The 15,833-nt window shown below is 43.8% G+C and overlaps 1 protein-coding gene across 1 annotated transcript in view; it reads right to left on the reverse strand.

The window, feature by feature from the left end:
* The window catches only part of TOP2B (DNA topoisomerase II beta), a gene marked incomplete in the record, with an annotated part of 144,007 nt that overhangs the window by 117,880 nt on the left and 10,294 nt on the right, over positions 1 to 15,833 (reverse strand). Inside the window, 5 exon segments of the mRNA XM_073630261.1 lie at positions 423 to 520; positions 916 to 1,061; positions 3,923 to 3,986; positions 5,466 to 5,556; positions 15,227 to 15,406. Coding sequence (XP_073486362.1) covers positions 423 to 520; positions 916 to 1,061; positions 3,923 to 3,986; positions 5,466 to 5,556; positions 15,227 to 15,406 — 579 coding nt within the window.

A 15,833-nucleotide genomic window follows, 5' to 3' on the forward strand; every position in this document is an offset into this window, starting at 1 on the left:
AGGTATCACCGTGAACATCAAATCATGGGCAGTAATTCTAGCACTAGACCTCCTCTGTAAATCTAAAGTGGTAACCTGAAAAAGGCTTTTAAAGCAAAACCCATGGATAGTAAAATGTGCGTCATTTGTCACCGCTGCATGGGGCTTACGCAATTTTAAAAGCGTGACATGTTTGTTATCTATTTACTCGGCATAACATCATCTTTTATATTTTCCAAAAAATTTGGTTATGTATTGTGTTTTTTGCATTTGTATTCAATTTTTTTTTTGGGGGGGGGGAATACACGTTTAAGCATGTCTATTATGAAACACAGAAAATCGTTGTTTTATCTATTTTTTGGATTTCCATAGTCTTTCACATTATCATGTATACATTCCCCCCCCCCCCCCCCCCCAATTTACGTGCTTTGAGTCAATCATACCTGTTTAAAGCTGTGTTTGTATTCCTTGCAAGCTGTTTCCACTGTAAATTTTGTACTGAATATATTGCAAAGTTTAGCACCGTAGCCATTACGACCACCTAAAAATAAAAATAAGCTTAAGGAATTTGCTGGATGACATTTTGCATTATTTTCAAACGGAAAGGCTAAACTCATTTCAGAATCATGATTATTATATAAATATATCATGAGTAGTATAAAAATATTACAAAACTCCTAAAGAAAACAAAAGTAACCTTATTTAAAAGCTAAAAAATTGTCCAAAACCATTTTTTTTTAATATTTTGCAAACTGGATCTCCATACATTGCAGAATTACAGAAGTATCAACTGAAGAGCCAAAGTTTTCCAACAACATTAAAATTCTGCATTTAAAAATTCCTACATTTTAGAACACAGTCAGTAGCCTTTAAATGCAGAAAAGATGGAAAGTCCTAGAAACAATGTAGCTTGACTATTTGAGAAAAATTACTTGCCTGTAACTTTTTTCTCTTCATCATCATAGTTACTTGAGGTCAATAGTTGTCCAAAAATCAGAGCTGGGACATAGACCTTTTCCACCTTGTGTTCTACTACTGGGATACCTTTACCATTGTTCCAAATGCTGATGATGTTGGAGTCACTAAAATAAGAAACAGAAATTAGACTTCTGTCTAATACACAAACCAAGACTTTAAAAAAAGAAACAGATCTGTAGAATTATCTCTTTGCAATGAAAAATCTGCACTGTTAATCTCAATGCTCAGCATCTTTAAAGGAGTTGTAAACGCAGAAGGTTTTTTTTTATCTTAATGCATTCTATGCATTAAGTTAAAAAAAACCTTCTGTGTGTAGCAGCCTCCCCAGCACCCCTCTATTACCTACCTGAGCTCCTTCTCTCTCCAGTGATGTCCACAATCCCCTCAGCCATCCAGTACACTCCTCCTGATTGGCTGAGACAGAGCAGCCGCGCTATTGGCTCCTGCGGCTGTCGAATCAGTCAGCCAATCAGGGGAGAGAGGGAGCGGGGCCAGGTCGGGGCTCCGTGTCTGAATGGATACACGGAGCGCTGACTCGGCTTGGGTGCCCCCTGTAGCAAGCTGTTGGCTGAGGGGCACTCAAAGGAGCGAGGGACTAGGAGCAGCAAAGAGGGACCAGAGAAAAGGAGGATCCAGGCTGCTCTGTGCAAAACCAACTACACAGAGGAGGTAAGTATAACAGGTTTGTTATTTAAAAAAAAACAAAAAAACAAGCCTTTACAAATTATTATTATTATACAGGATTTATATAGCGCCAACAGTTTACGCAGCGCTTTATAATCTAAAATCACTTTAAAAGCAGTGCCCCCCCCCCCCCCCCCCCCCACAAAAAATTAAACATCAGCAGCTACACATACTGAAACTACTGACTTTTAATAATAGGACACTTACCTCCCCTGGAATGCAGCGATCTCAGCACCCCAGACAATGTTTCCATCGGCTGTCGGTGCTGCCGCCGCCATTGCCTGTAAGAGCTTGTGGCTTCACTGCCGTGTCCCTACTGTGCAAGTGGTTGTAAACCCTCTCATATACCCAGTGAAGTGAACAGCCTCAGATGATACACAGACTAAACAAATCCTCCTACATAAGTTTTACTTGTATATTTGCAGTCTTCCCCTCTCTTCACCCTTCCATAAGTGCAGATTGTGTTAAAAATCTTTATCTGTCAGGAGCATAGAGAAGAGGGCAGGGAGACTGCAGTTACATAGTGTGTGAAAGCTGACCAGGCATAGAGGTTTCAGGAAGGGTTAGGTCACCATTACAACAATTGCACTCAGTAATAAAGAGAAAAAAAATGGCCCATAGAGACCTTTTCTTCTTCACAGAAAGGGCCCATTAACACCTTTGTGTTTCAAACCCTGTGAAGGGTGCAAAGGAGATGAACCGTACTAAAGCTACATTCCCAGTTCTGCATTTTCAAGTGTTGTGGTACGTGTTTAGCAAATTTATATTTAGCAACATTCATCTCTAAGGTAGATGCATTTATCTGGATAAACACCAAAAAGAGTGCAATTTTTCTATCTTAATGCAAAACTCAAACAAGTAGAGATGGGCTCGGGCGTGTTCGAAACCCCATGTTCCCGATCTTGTCAGGAAGCCGACGCTGCAGAACGCTAATCACAGGCAGTGAGACATTTCCCTATCAGTGCAGCTGCGGACTGGGAAATTTCTCACTGCCTGTGATTAGCGCTGTGCAGTGTTGGCTTCCTGGCAGGATCGGGCATGTTGGGTTTCGAACATGCCCGAGCCCATCTCTATATAGAAGCATGAATGTAGCCTTAAAGCCCAGCTCCAGTCTAAAGGTGAATATTGCAGTCCAAGCCAATTCCTGGGGACCTACTGGACTTTTTTGCTATACAACATTGCATCGCTTTAACCGACAATTGCGTGGTCATGCGACGCTGTACCCAAACAAAATTGATGTGCTTTTTTTTCCCCACAAATAGAGCTTTCTTTTGGTGGTATTTGATCACCTCTGCATTTTTAATTTTTTTATGCTATAAACAAAAAAAAAAACAAAAAAGGGTCAATTTTGAAAAAAAAAAAAAAAAAAAAAAAAATATGTTTTACTTTCTGCTATAAAACATTTCCAAAAAAAAAACTAGTTTATTCATCAGCTTAGGCCGATATGTATTCTGCTACATATTTTTGGTAAAAAAAATTGCAATAAGCATATACTGATTGGTTTGCACAAAAGTTATCGCGTCTACAAAATAGGGGATAGATTCATGGCATTTTTATGATTATTTTTTTTACTAGTAATGGCGGCGATCAGTGATTTTTAGCGGGACTGCGGCGGACAGATCAGACACATGACATTTGACACTATTTTGGGGTTCAGTGACATTATTACAGTAATCAGTGCTAAAAATATGCATTGTTATTGTACTGACACTGGCAGGAAAGAGGTTAACATCAGGGGCAATCAAGGGGTTAAATGTGTTCCCCATTTGTGTTTTCTAACTATATGGGGGACTGTGTGACTGGAGAAACACAAAGATCTGTCTTCCTGCATAGCAGAAAGACAGGATCTCCCCTATCAGAACGGAGATCTGCCTTATTTACACAGGCAGATCCCCGTTCTGTCACTGTGGGAAACGATCGCAGGTGGCCAGCAGACAATGAGTTCGCTGGACCCACTGATTGGCTCCCCCGCTGGCCAATGGGGGCACACACGTGCCCACAAAAGCCAACCACCTTGCCGCATTATAATGACGGCAACTGGTCGGGAAGCAGTTAAATGAGAAAGGAAAATTAAAAATCAGGACGTTTCAGGGATCATATAATTTGCTTTGAATAGCAAACGAAAAAAAAAAAAAAGAGAGACATTTTTAGAACACTGAACAGACCCCATTTACAATGCTTAACCTCTGATTTTTATACCATTATGAACAATCATGAAGGTCAAAACAGCATGCAACACTGCCAACCACTGCAAGTAATGGAAAATATATACTTTACTTACGGATCAATAGAAATTTTTATGCAATTCATATTTTTATCTCTTTGCTTATTGTCAGCTGCGTTGACTGTAAAATGAAAAAAAGTGTTTAGTGTAAAGAAAGAAAATGGTTGCACCATAAATGTGGTTCATTAACAGTTGGTATCTATGAAAGTCCAACAATAATAATATAGCAGAGCTCTGACTGGAATGATGCAGCACAATAAGCTAATCAGTTATACTACAGTGGACATGTGCCTAGAAGCAACATTCCGATAGAGAGCAGACTGATTCTATTTTTTTTCCTGTCGCAAACTCGTGAATGTTTTAACTTTAGAAAATATAAGGCCTCCTGTCCTGCGGGATATTGCTGTGCACATCTCAGGACCTGACAGACACAAATACAAATCCTCTGGTAAAAAAAAAGCTCTTATATATGCGTTTCATCTATGCGCCTAGGAAAATGTAAACATTTTTAAAGGATAAGTATACCTTTAAGAAAAATACTGTATTTATCGGCGTATAACACGCACCCCAAGTTTAGGAGGGAATTTTAAAGGAAAAAAAACTTTTAAGAGGGAAGTTGAAGGGAAAAAAACTTACATTTAAATGCCCATTATTGCAGCCTTGCCTCAGTGCAGCCTTGTCAGTGCAGCCTCCAATCCTGTGCTTCAAAATCGCCGACCACGATTTGAAAACGGCGCCGGAATACACAGAGCCGGGACCGGCTCTTCTCGGCGGCTCTCGTTCATTTTCGGCTCCACCCGTAGTCCCGCCCGGGATGGGCATGACTGAGCGGAGCTATCCGAACCTAGCCGAGTACACTCGGCTAGTTTCGGGCGGCGCTCGAGTGAAGCCGAAAGTGGCCGAGAAGAGCCGAGGACCGGCTCTGTGTATTTCGGCACCGGCAACGCCATTTTCAAATCGTGGTCCGCGATTTTGAATATCTGGCAGCTCAGGATCGCAGGGGATCGGCATATAACACGCACCCCCGATTTTCCCCTGATTTTAAGGGGAAAAAAGTGCGTGTTATACGCCGATAAATACGGTAATACATTTTTCTGTCGTTAGATCTTACATTTATCATAGATGATTCGCATAATTCAATATCTACTGAATTCTAGGTTAATGTTGTTAAATCCAGGCCGAATTGTAATCATATGATCCTGTTTATGTTATTCTTTGCTAAAGGTGGAGGTTTTGTTTCATCATATTTTGTTCTTTACCTATATTTTTGTATACTGACTGTATATTACGTAACCTACTGAAAAATGTAACAACTTCTTGCACTCCAAGTCACCACATAATACACCCAAGAACACAATGTATAATTGACAAATGGCATTAGTACTACAAAACATTCAAATTAATCTGGTACTCTTTTTCCATTGCTAAAAGGTGAAATTGCTAAATTGCTGCCACTGTTTAACACTTAATACAAGTGTAAAAAAATCTGCTTCATTAGTCTGGATAAAAAAAAAGAAGTAGTAAAAAATAAAAATTAAAAAATGCCCTCACACATCCTTTGAAGTAAAATTATAACCTCATAGATATATATAAAACTCACCAAGAATCTCATCAAATATTTTATACAATCCTGGTACATAAGTAATATCGCGGCAATTCATTCCAACGTCCTCATCATAAACCCACATTGGCTAGAATAAAAGACAACACACATTGTCCAGATTAAATGACAACACACAACATAATTAATAAGGACAGGCATTAAAATAAACCATAGCACTTTGAAACATACTAAAGTGGCAAGCAAATCCAATTTCCATACTTGCTGACCACTACATATTGAAGAAATTAAAACTTCAGCATAGCACAACAACACTTCTGTGCCACTACAGAGTAAATTAATAGAGTATCTGTTTCTTCTAGAATGAATAACAAATGTTGTTCTTGCGCACTACCACTTTTCAGGTCCTTGCGTTAACTAACTGATGGTCGGGGGCGTGACCGGATGCAGGAGTGAGAGGAGGGGCGAGTGAGTTTCCCCCAGCCCGATGCCTCCGTGCTCACCGAAACTATCTTGGTGCTCTGGCCCGGCTGTGTGAGCCTCCCTTCCCCCGCAGTGTTCGCGCCTGCCTGGCTGCCTGGCTCTTCCATCGCCGCCCAGCCCGGAGTGTGCCGGCGGTGCTTCGGTACAGCCGCTCGGGAAAGGACGTGGATAAGAACCCTCGGAGCGGCGAGGTGGAGCTCGGGCTAGGTTACCCGGGCAACGGCTTAAACAGGAAGAGGCGGCGGGGACAGCGTGCGCCATCAGCGTGAGGAATCGCCTCTAGAAGCGTCCCTGTACTGCCCAGGCCCTGGCAGCACCAAGGTACCAACCCCTGCAGATTAACTCAGAGGCGGACTGCCTCTCTCCAAGGATTAGCCTACTGCCACGGACGAGGGGGGGTGGAGGTACGGGAGGGCCCAGGCAGACGGCTACACTGTCACTTAACGAACAGCCCTCAGGTCCTGGCAGGCTTGGGCAGCCTGACACACTGGCACACACTGATTTGTGTCCACCAGTGAGAAGATACCCCTTTGATGGCTGGTGGAGGGCTGCATTAATGTGAAAGTCACTAACCTTTTGCCACACTACACAACTTCAATAGAGCCGAAATACCGGCTATTTTAAACCGGGCAATTAGTCTAGCGACAGCTGCAAATCAGAAGGGCACTGCTGGGGCTGAGATAATACTGAGGGAAAGGAGGTAGAGTAAGGGAAAGGTGAAGAGAGGGGCGAGGGGGGGGGGGGGGGGGGTAGACACCAATCCCACGAGCGGCTCGTCTCTTCTATATACTCCCCCTTGCTTACATAAATAGCCATGACTAGAAAAAAGGGCGAGGAACTGCAACAGCAGGACAATACTAGTTCCCAAATGACCCGTACCTCAAAAGAAAAGGTGAACCAGGCAGCAGCTGCCGCAGCGGCCAAACTGGAAAAATTTGCGCACCCCTCCACCTCATCACCATCTAAAAACAACCAGCAGCAGCAGGACAGATCGCACGCGGGGGGTTCAGGGGACAGGAAGAGCCTCGGAAAAGGACCAGCAGCAATGCACACAATAAAAACAACGAGCGGTAAAAGCTCCGCGGGTGAGCCTGCGGGATTAGCAATTAACAATGCTGCTGCGCAAGACTCACCAGCAGAAGCGGAACCCACACTAAAAGATGTCCTATGTGCCGTCAACTCCTGTAGGGCTTCCCTAAGTGACTTGTGCGACCAGCTGACGGGACTAAAGGAAGAACTAATTAGAGTAAGCCAAGAACTGCAAAGGACTACTGCTAGAACTACTGCTCTGGAGGAGAGAGTTAGCCAGGCTGAGGATGAACTAACCCCACTGAAGCAAGAGCTCAAGGCATTGAAAACACAGATGGGTTTGCATAAAGTTAAAATGGAGGAAATTGAAAATAGGTCCCGCAGGAACAACGTGAGGGTGGTAGGCCCGCCGGAGCGGTGTGAGGGCCCCCACCCGGAGGAATTCTTGGAGAAATGGCTCAAGGGAATATTCGGGACGGAAACCTTCTCTCACCTCTTCGCCATTGAAAGAGCCCACAGGGTGCCAACCAGGGCCTCACTGTCAGGGGGGCATCCTAGGCCAATAATAATGAAGCTCTTTAACTTTAGAGACAAGGTGACATTGATGCGTAGGGCTAGGGAGCTGGGGGAGATCCTGTACAACGGAGTCAGAATTTCATTCTTCCCTGACTACTCCCCGGACCTCCAGAAGCGGAGAGCAGAATTCAGGGACATTAAGCGTAATCTACGGACTTATAAAATAGAATATGCTCTGCTGTATCCTGCACGATTACGCGTCACTGCCTTAGGGACCACCCATTTTTTTGATACAACAGCAGGGGTAACAAGGTGGCTGGAGGATAACAAAGCGGACCTGCAGAGTTAGGGGTTAAACAAGGCTATTTAAATTTGGATAGGAAAGGAGGAAGGTGCGATTTTTTTTTTTTTTTCTCTTTTTCTCCTTTCTCACAATAATGAGCAGTTGGCACGGAGGAGGGGGGAAGGGGGGGGGTATGCAAGACGGAAGCACGGATGAAAAACATGACTCCACTAGTTTTGTTTGTTTCAAGCGTTGTATTGGGGGTTTGGGGGAGGGTCATGGAAGGGGGGGGGGATGAGTGTGGTAGTGAGTCACAATGTATTTTTTCAGCGCATGTGTGGGGAGGTATTTTTTGTGTGGTTGGGCGGGGGAAAAAAAGGTCACAAGCACAGCCCCTAGGGCTAGCCTAATTAGGCAGGAGGGGGGGTCACGAAGAAGGGCGGCAAGAAGGGGGTTGTATAAAGGAGAGGGTGGGGGGGCTTACAGCGAGTCATAGGGTTAGGCAACGGGGTGACTGTAAGGTACACAGAGCTACGAAGGGTGGGTTCACAATAGCAAAAGCAAAGTATATCAGCACAGGTGGTTTGCATTCGCAGTTAGGAAATGTGGGGGGGGGGGGGGGTCCCTGGACGTGGGGGCCCCCTGCCCTTCTCCACTTTATCTATTATTCCTTCTTTTTTTTTTTTTTTCCCCTCTCTTTTCTTTGGTCAACACAATCACAGCGTCCACGACCAATTTGGTATTCACAAATGCACTAAGGAATTGCCTTTTCTTTTTTTCTTCTTCGGCATTTTTTCCCTTTTCTTTTTTCTTGGCTTTTCTTGTTATTTTCCTTGCCTTCTTTTTCTAGATGCCTTTTAAAACGCTAAAGATAGGCTCCTGGAACATCAGGGGCATGGCTGATCCTGCCAAAAGGGCAGCAGTTTTCACGGCATTGGAAGCCTACGGCGTTGATCTGGCTTGCCTGCAGGAAACCCACCTTACTAATGACACTAAACTACATGTTCGGAACCACAAATTTCAAGAACAGTACCACTCAGTTTACACTTCGTATTCAAGAGGGGTGAGCATATTGGTGGGGAGAAGTATCTCGTTTTCCTGCAGGGAAGCCAGAATTGACGCGTTGGGACGCTATGTTTTCTTGAGCTGCGTTGTGGAAAATAAGCCTCTAGTAATAGCAAACATTTATATTCCTCCTCCGTTTAAAACAGAGACCATCTTAGATCTGTTGGAATTTGTGGAAAGCAAGTTAGATGTACCGATAATACTGGTGGGAGATTTCAATGCAGTTTTGAATAATAAAATGGACCGGTTTCCGCCTATGAACCGGGCGGAAAGGCTATCGGAGGGCCGGTTAGGCCAACTCCTGGCAGAGGTTGGGTGGTGTGACCTATGGAGATCCCATAATCCAAAAACTCGGCAGTATTCCTGCTATTCAGGATCACACTCTACTCTCTCGCGTATAGATATGGCAGTAGGCAACAATGAGGCTTTGCAACTAATAGGGAATATAGAGTATAAGCCGAGGAGTATTTCAGATCATTCTCCTCTGACCTTGATTCTGAATTTAAGCATCAGACCCAATCGGAAAAGGTGGACAATAAAGCCACTATGGTTTGACTTAATAAGCAGCCCAGAAGAAGTCACATCTAAATTAAAAGAGTTTGTAACATTTAACTCAGGTACAGCCCCTGCGGGGGTAGTGTGGGACACCTTAAAAGCATTCCTTAGGGGACTGCTTCACCAGCAGGTCGTCACAGTAAAGAAAATGTCAAGGGAATGGGAGGCGAGAGCCAGCAGGGAAGCCATGGAATCAGAAGCACAATACGTGGCGGACCCAACCCCTGAAAAACAGGAGGTATGGCTCAGTAGACAACAAGAGTACAGAGAGTTAATTAATAGAAGAACAGAAAATAAAAGACTCTTCCAGAAACAAAATTACTATGGCGAAGGGGAGAAAGTAGGTCGGATGTTGGCACTTATAACCAAGTCTAACCTATCCCCATCGGCCATTTTTTCAATTAGGACGCCGGCTGGAGAGATTACTTCAGACCCCGCCGAGGTCCTAGAAACCTTTTCCACGTTTTATAAGGACTTGTATAGGTCGCGCCGGGGGTCGGACCGGCGCGATATGGATAGATTTCTGGAGGGGGTAGCTTTGCCTGTGCTCTCGGAGGGGGACAGGAGTGAGATGGAGTCTCCCCTGACTCTGGAGGAGTTGCAAAAGGCTGTCGCAGAGCTGTCAGGCCAGAAATCTCCTGGCCCGGACGGCTTGCCATTGGAAATCTACAGGAAGTACAGGGAGGTTTTACTCCCGGAGCTTTTAAAAGTACTGGAACAGACGACAAGGGACGGAAGGCTGACATAGTGGTGATACCAAAAGAGGGGAAAGACCAACTGGAAGTCACCTCATATAGGCCGCTATCATTGTTGTGTTCGGACGCCAAGATCGTAGCAAGGGTGTTGGCGTCCAGGTTAAACAAGTGCATTGCAAAACTTGTACACCCAGACCAATCGGGGTTTATCCCCGGTTGGTCTACCAGCATCAATATCAGAAGGGCGTATCTGAACCTCCAGGTCCCAGCGGAGAATGCGGGGTCTAGAGCCATATTGTCTTTGGACATTGCCAAGGCCTTCGATAGCCTGGAGTGGGAATACCTCTGGTGGGTACTAGAGAGGTTTGAATTTGGCCCCGTATTTATTAGCTGGTTAAAAATCCTATATAAATCACCCAAAGGCAAGACTCAAGATAAATAATGACTACTCGGAAAGCTTCCCCCTCGAAAGAGGGACTAGACAGGGTTGCCCTTTGTCCCCTTTGTTGTTTGTCTTGGCCATGGAGCCATTGGCTGGAGCGGTGAGATCATCATCTGAATTGCAGGGTTTCCACAGGAAGGGCGAGGAGGAGAGAATAGCCCTTTTTGCGGACGATGTCCTATTTTTCCTCGGGGATACGACCTCCTCATTGGAGGAAGTAAGGCACCTGGTGAAGGACTTCGGAAAATTCTCAGGATTGACCATCAATTGGGAGAAATCATCGCTCCTGCCGGTCGACCCATTGGCCAATTCTATCCTAACGAGCCTGCCCCAATTGAGAGTCACGGGGAAAATGAAGTACCTTGGTGTCGTGTTGTCCAAGGATCCCGGTGCGTTTATTGAGGACAACTTGGTCCCTCTCCTATTAAAACTTAGAAAAAAATGCGATATTTGGAGTAGACTCCCCCTTTCCGTGGCAGGCCGGGCCAATCTGATCAAAATGGTATGGCTGCCTCAGTTGTTATATTTGCTCCACAACTCCCCAGTGTGGATTGGGGAGAAGTGGTTCCAAAAAACCCAATCCCTTTTTAGGGAATTAATTTGGAAAAAAGGGCAGGCCAGGATAGGCCTACAAAAACTGCAGTGCCCCGTCACGGAGGGGGGACTGGGGGTCCCCCACCCGTTTACCTACTTCCTGGCAGCCCAGCTACAGCAACTTGGGGGATGCGCCATCGATGGAGGGGGAAGCAAGAGCGCCCAGGCTATCCTACAGGGAAGCCCACATAGTTCACTAGTTGAAGCGCTGGAGGCAGACTCATTACAAAGAGAGATCCCGACACTTAAAATGATCTCCAGGGTTTGGCAGACTGCCAAGCGAATAATGGGGTATAAGGGAATCTCAGAATATTCACCAATCTGGAACAACAAGAACTTGCAGGAATTACTACCTGTTGATAGGAATAAGCATTGGGAGAGGAATGGGATATGTCGGTTGATACAGATATATGAGGGGGACACCCTGAAGCCTTTCGAGGAACTGCGGCAAGAGTATGGGCTGCCAAATTGTGCATCCTATAGTTACCTACAGATTAGACACGCTTTGGGAAAGCAGTTTGGAAGGCAACCTCCCACATGGTGCAAGATCTCACTACTACAAACAATAATCAAATCAGAGACCTTCAAGGGGTTAACCACAGAGATATATACTCAGCTAATAAAGAAAACAAATACGCAGGCGGGCTCTTCGGGGGGTAGAGACAGGTGGGCTGATGTGGGGGAGATAACAGACACACAATGGAAAAGGATTCTGGAACTGGGACCAGAGGTGTCGGTCTCTCCCTCACAAAAGGCCTCCCATCTGATGCTGCTGCACAGATCCTATTATACACCAAAAAAGCTCTTTATGTTTGGTCGCCGAACTAATGACGAATGCCCTAGATGTAGAAGAACAGGCGACTTGATCCACATGTTCTGGAGGTGCCCAAAACTAGTCAGGTACTGGTCCGAGATCCTAAAGAAAATAAACACCACGTTTATAGTTAATCTAGAGCTAGACCCTAAGATCTGTGTGCTGGGATATGTTACAAGCGGACTGAGAGACAGTAGCACGGGGGTAGCGGTAGCAAGGTGTCTATTCCAAGCTAGAAAACTAATTGCACAGTCTTGGCAATCTAGGACCCCCCCCACCCCGGAAGAGTGGATAGGAGCCGTCAACTCCACAGTGTGGAGCGAAAGAACATTCTACACTAGGTCTGGCAATTATAATAAGTTTGCAAGAATGTGGAACCTGTGGGTTCAAACAATGCCTTGCCCGTCAACAGTGCTACCCTAGTGCTGAGAATATCCGTCTCCCTATTAATGGGGAGAGGCTGAGCTAAGAGCAGCTTAGAGCCTAGAGCCGAGAGAGAATAACGCACGACCCTACGTTGTCCACCGGACGTGCTTTGGAATTATAGGGGTTTAAAGGGGGGGGGTTATAGGAGGATGGGGGGGTCACAGGAGGGTGGGGGGGCGGGACCTTTAGAAAGAAAAGCATCAATACATTATACGCATAGTAGTAATACAACACTGATACAATTATATATATGCTGTATTGTATACTGTAACAATACCTAAAGTTTTTTTTTTTTTTTTAAATATAAAAGGGGTAAACTTGGAAAGGCCATAATGATGTGACTGGATTAGAGACATATATGAACATCACTCTGAAAATAGTCTCTGGATAAAAGTCAACTGATGTGGCAAAAAAAAAAAAAAAAAAAAAAACTAACTGATGGTCGGCTGAAAGTGGTTCAAAGTAACAGAGTTAGGACTGCAACACATTATTGGTAAAAACTGCCTAGAGTGGAGCACCCTACTGAGATTACAATTGAAGACTCCCATTTAGTGCTTCAAACTATGATGAAAATACTTTCCAAAGCCCTAACACCATATAGATTTAAACTGCTAACCTCTTATATATAACGTTAAAGGACCCCACCGCAGCAATCCATTAACACATAAAAACTGTCAGATTATTTTTTTTAGAATTAAAGCAGTATTAAACCCAAAAGCAAACATTTATTACATTGCAGCTTATTAATTCTTAATTATGTGATGGCTGCATTCATTTTCTTTTTTTTAGGCTTTCATCCTTTAATTTTCACTTGGTGATCTTGCTCTAAGTCTGCTGTTTATTTCCAACAAAACAAGCTGTCCCGTAGATGTAGATGTAAAGAAGGTTGAGAAAAAAACATTTAAAACTCCATTGTTGATCTCGTGTATCCCTAACTTCATGATATCCATCTGCAGAGAGACATGCTTACGAGATAGAGATCATGACGTTAGGGATACACGAGACCAACAATGGAGTTTATTTCTGACTTCCATTCACAATATAGGGAGATTGAATCCATTTTCCACAAGCATTGGCCTATTTTGTGTATGGACAAAGTTCTTGGAACGGTGCCACCTAAAGATCTGAATTTATAAAAAAAGCCCCAAATTGTGGGGACAGGATTGTTAGGAAGGTATTAGACCCTCCCAGTAGGAGAATGACCTTTCTGTATTGGAAAGGTTTTCCTTCATATGGTAAACGTAAAGGGTGTAGTTACTGTAGATTAAATAGAAGTAATCAGAGCACTTTTTATTCCTAGACCATTAATAAGTTGCACATAATTTCTGATTTAATTTTGTGTAATGCTACACATTTATTTATTACAGGTACTTTTAGTGCCCTTGTGGCTTTCAATATGTAGGGCGGACAAATGCGACTTTAATAAAAACGAATAGCCGAGCATGTGCAAAAAATCATAAATGGGTATAGGCAGCATAGCAACTCCTTGAACTTTACAATAGGGACTCCACAGGTTTGCAGTTTTAGGGGGTAGACAGTTTATCCCTCCTACAGAGGTTCCAACAGGTTTAGGAACCTCTCCAAAGAGGTAAACTAAATGGATAAATATGTTGATATTCTTTAAGGCTGAACAGATTTAATATAGAGATAGGTAAAAATTGTTAAATTAGTAATTATCTACTGTCTGTTTTGGTGGTTAATTCTATAGTATATGAAATCTTTTTGGTTCCTTTTGACTTTCTAGAACGTTGATTGTATGGTTCTATTTTTTTATTTATTTTTTTTTTACCTTTATTTGGCGATAAAATAATGGGTTGTAAAGTGATTGCTACATGTGCACGTAATTAGCGGTAATGAATGGGTTACATTTTTATGATTAACCATTTTGTTGGGTTTTTATGGAGTATAAGTTTTATCAATGTTTGTATTTAGTTTGGCAGTTGGCTTCTCAATCTCTTTTCTTTGGTTTACCCTCTTGCTTATGTATTTGTGGGTAGCAACGTTGTTCATATACCATTTTCGCAGAGGGCTTTGGTGATGAAAGGGTTACCTGGTAAGAGGTGGGCATAAATATTGGGCTGCCATGCTGTCCAGCTATTTCCTGGAAAAAGTTGGAAGGACGAAATGCGCTGGAGCATTATTGTACAGTAACCGGATGTGACATAAGCGGCTTACCGGAAATGACGTATCGGGTTGTGGGTGAGACACCGATACTTCGGGCAGAGGCTCCCATTCTGTGTGCACTAAGAATGACTGCTTTTCACTTTGGTTTAATCCTAAGAGCTGAGTTTATGTGCATTACAATAATGTATATTTCTGAGTAGTTTGTTCTTTAATAAAGAGTGAATTGGTTTTTACGGTATCACACCATTGGAGCCTTGTTTGTTCTATATCCCATCTGGGGGAGATATGGAGTACAAGAACCAGGAGGCATTGAGCAATCTGCAGCTTTGATAACTAGAGCGCAGTATGGCGATCTCTAACAAGAGAGACATTTGTTTGGCGAGTTTGTGGGGAGAGGTGGAATATTGAAGCACAGGGTGTCACATGTAAGAAAATATGCCTGTTTTACCTCACTATATTGGATTTGAAAGGACTCATGTTGAATTTTGAGTTTCTCGTTCACACAAGCAAGTGGTGGACTTATTACTGTTGATGGATGTGTATAATTAAATTTATAAGTTTGATGTTCAAAGTTCTACATATATTTTAGTTTTTGAGGTTATCTTATATTTTTGGTTTTGGGTTTAGGACTGCTTTAAAACACATTTCATACTTTGTATATTGCACAAAAATTGCAGGAACCATATAGCATAAAACTATATAAGATCTTTAAAAAGGGGCGAGCACTTCTAGATTTACCACAAAAGATTACATTAAACTCAGATATATATATACCTGAGTGACTGGCTCCACCGATCCAATGTATGTATCAGGTCGGAGGAGGATATGCTCAAGCTGCGTTTTCTTCTGGTAGACTCTCTCCACAGACATTTTCTTTGAAGAATCATTTTTGTTGTTACTGACGTTTTCACCTTCTTCTTTTTTCGATACATTGTTCTGATTATCAAACAATGTCTGAAAGACAAAAAAACGGGACACAATGAGAAGCATTCTCACAAAGTTGTAGGTTTTGTTTTTTTTTTTACTTCAAAGAACAATTTTACAAGACAGGCAGTCAGATAAAAGTGAAATTAGATGCGTATTCCTTAAAGTGGAGTTCTGCCTAAATAAAAAAAATAAAAAAGTCAGCAGCTACAAATATTGCAGGGGCGCGCAGAGGGCGCCCGGCAGGGGCGCGCACACAGAGGGCGCCCGGCAGGGGCGCGCACACAGAGGGCGCCCGGCAGGGGCGCGCACACAGAGGGCGCCCGGCAGGGGCGCGCACACAGAGGGCGCCCGGCAGGGGCGCGCACACAGAGGGCGCGCGGCAGGGGCGCGCACACAGAGGGCGCGCGGCAGGGGCGCGCACACAGAGGGCGCGCACAGAGAGGGCGCGCGGCAG

This window comes from Aquarana catesbeiana, linkage group LG05 (genome assembly GCF_042186555.1).
Source record: "Aquarana catesbeiana isolate 2022-GZ linkage group LG05, ASM4218655v1, whole genome shotgun sequence".
NCBI classification, from domain to species: domain Eukaryota; kingdom Metazoa; phylum Chordata; class Amphibia; order Anura; family Ranidae; genus Aquarana; species Aquarana catesbeiana.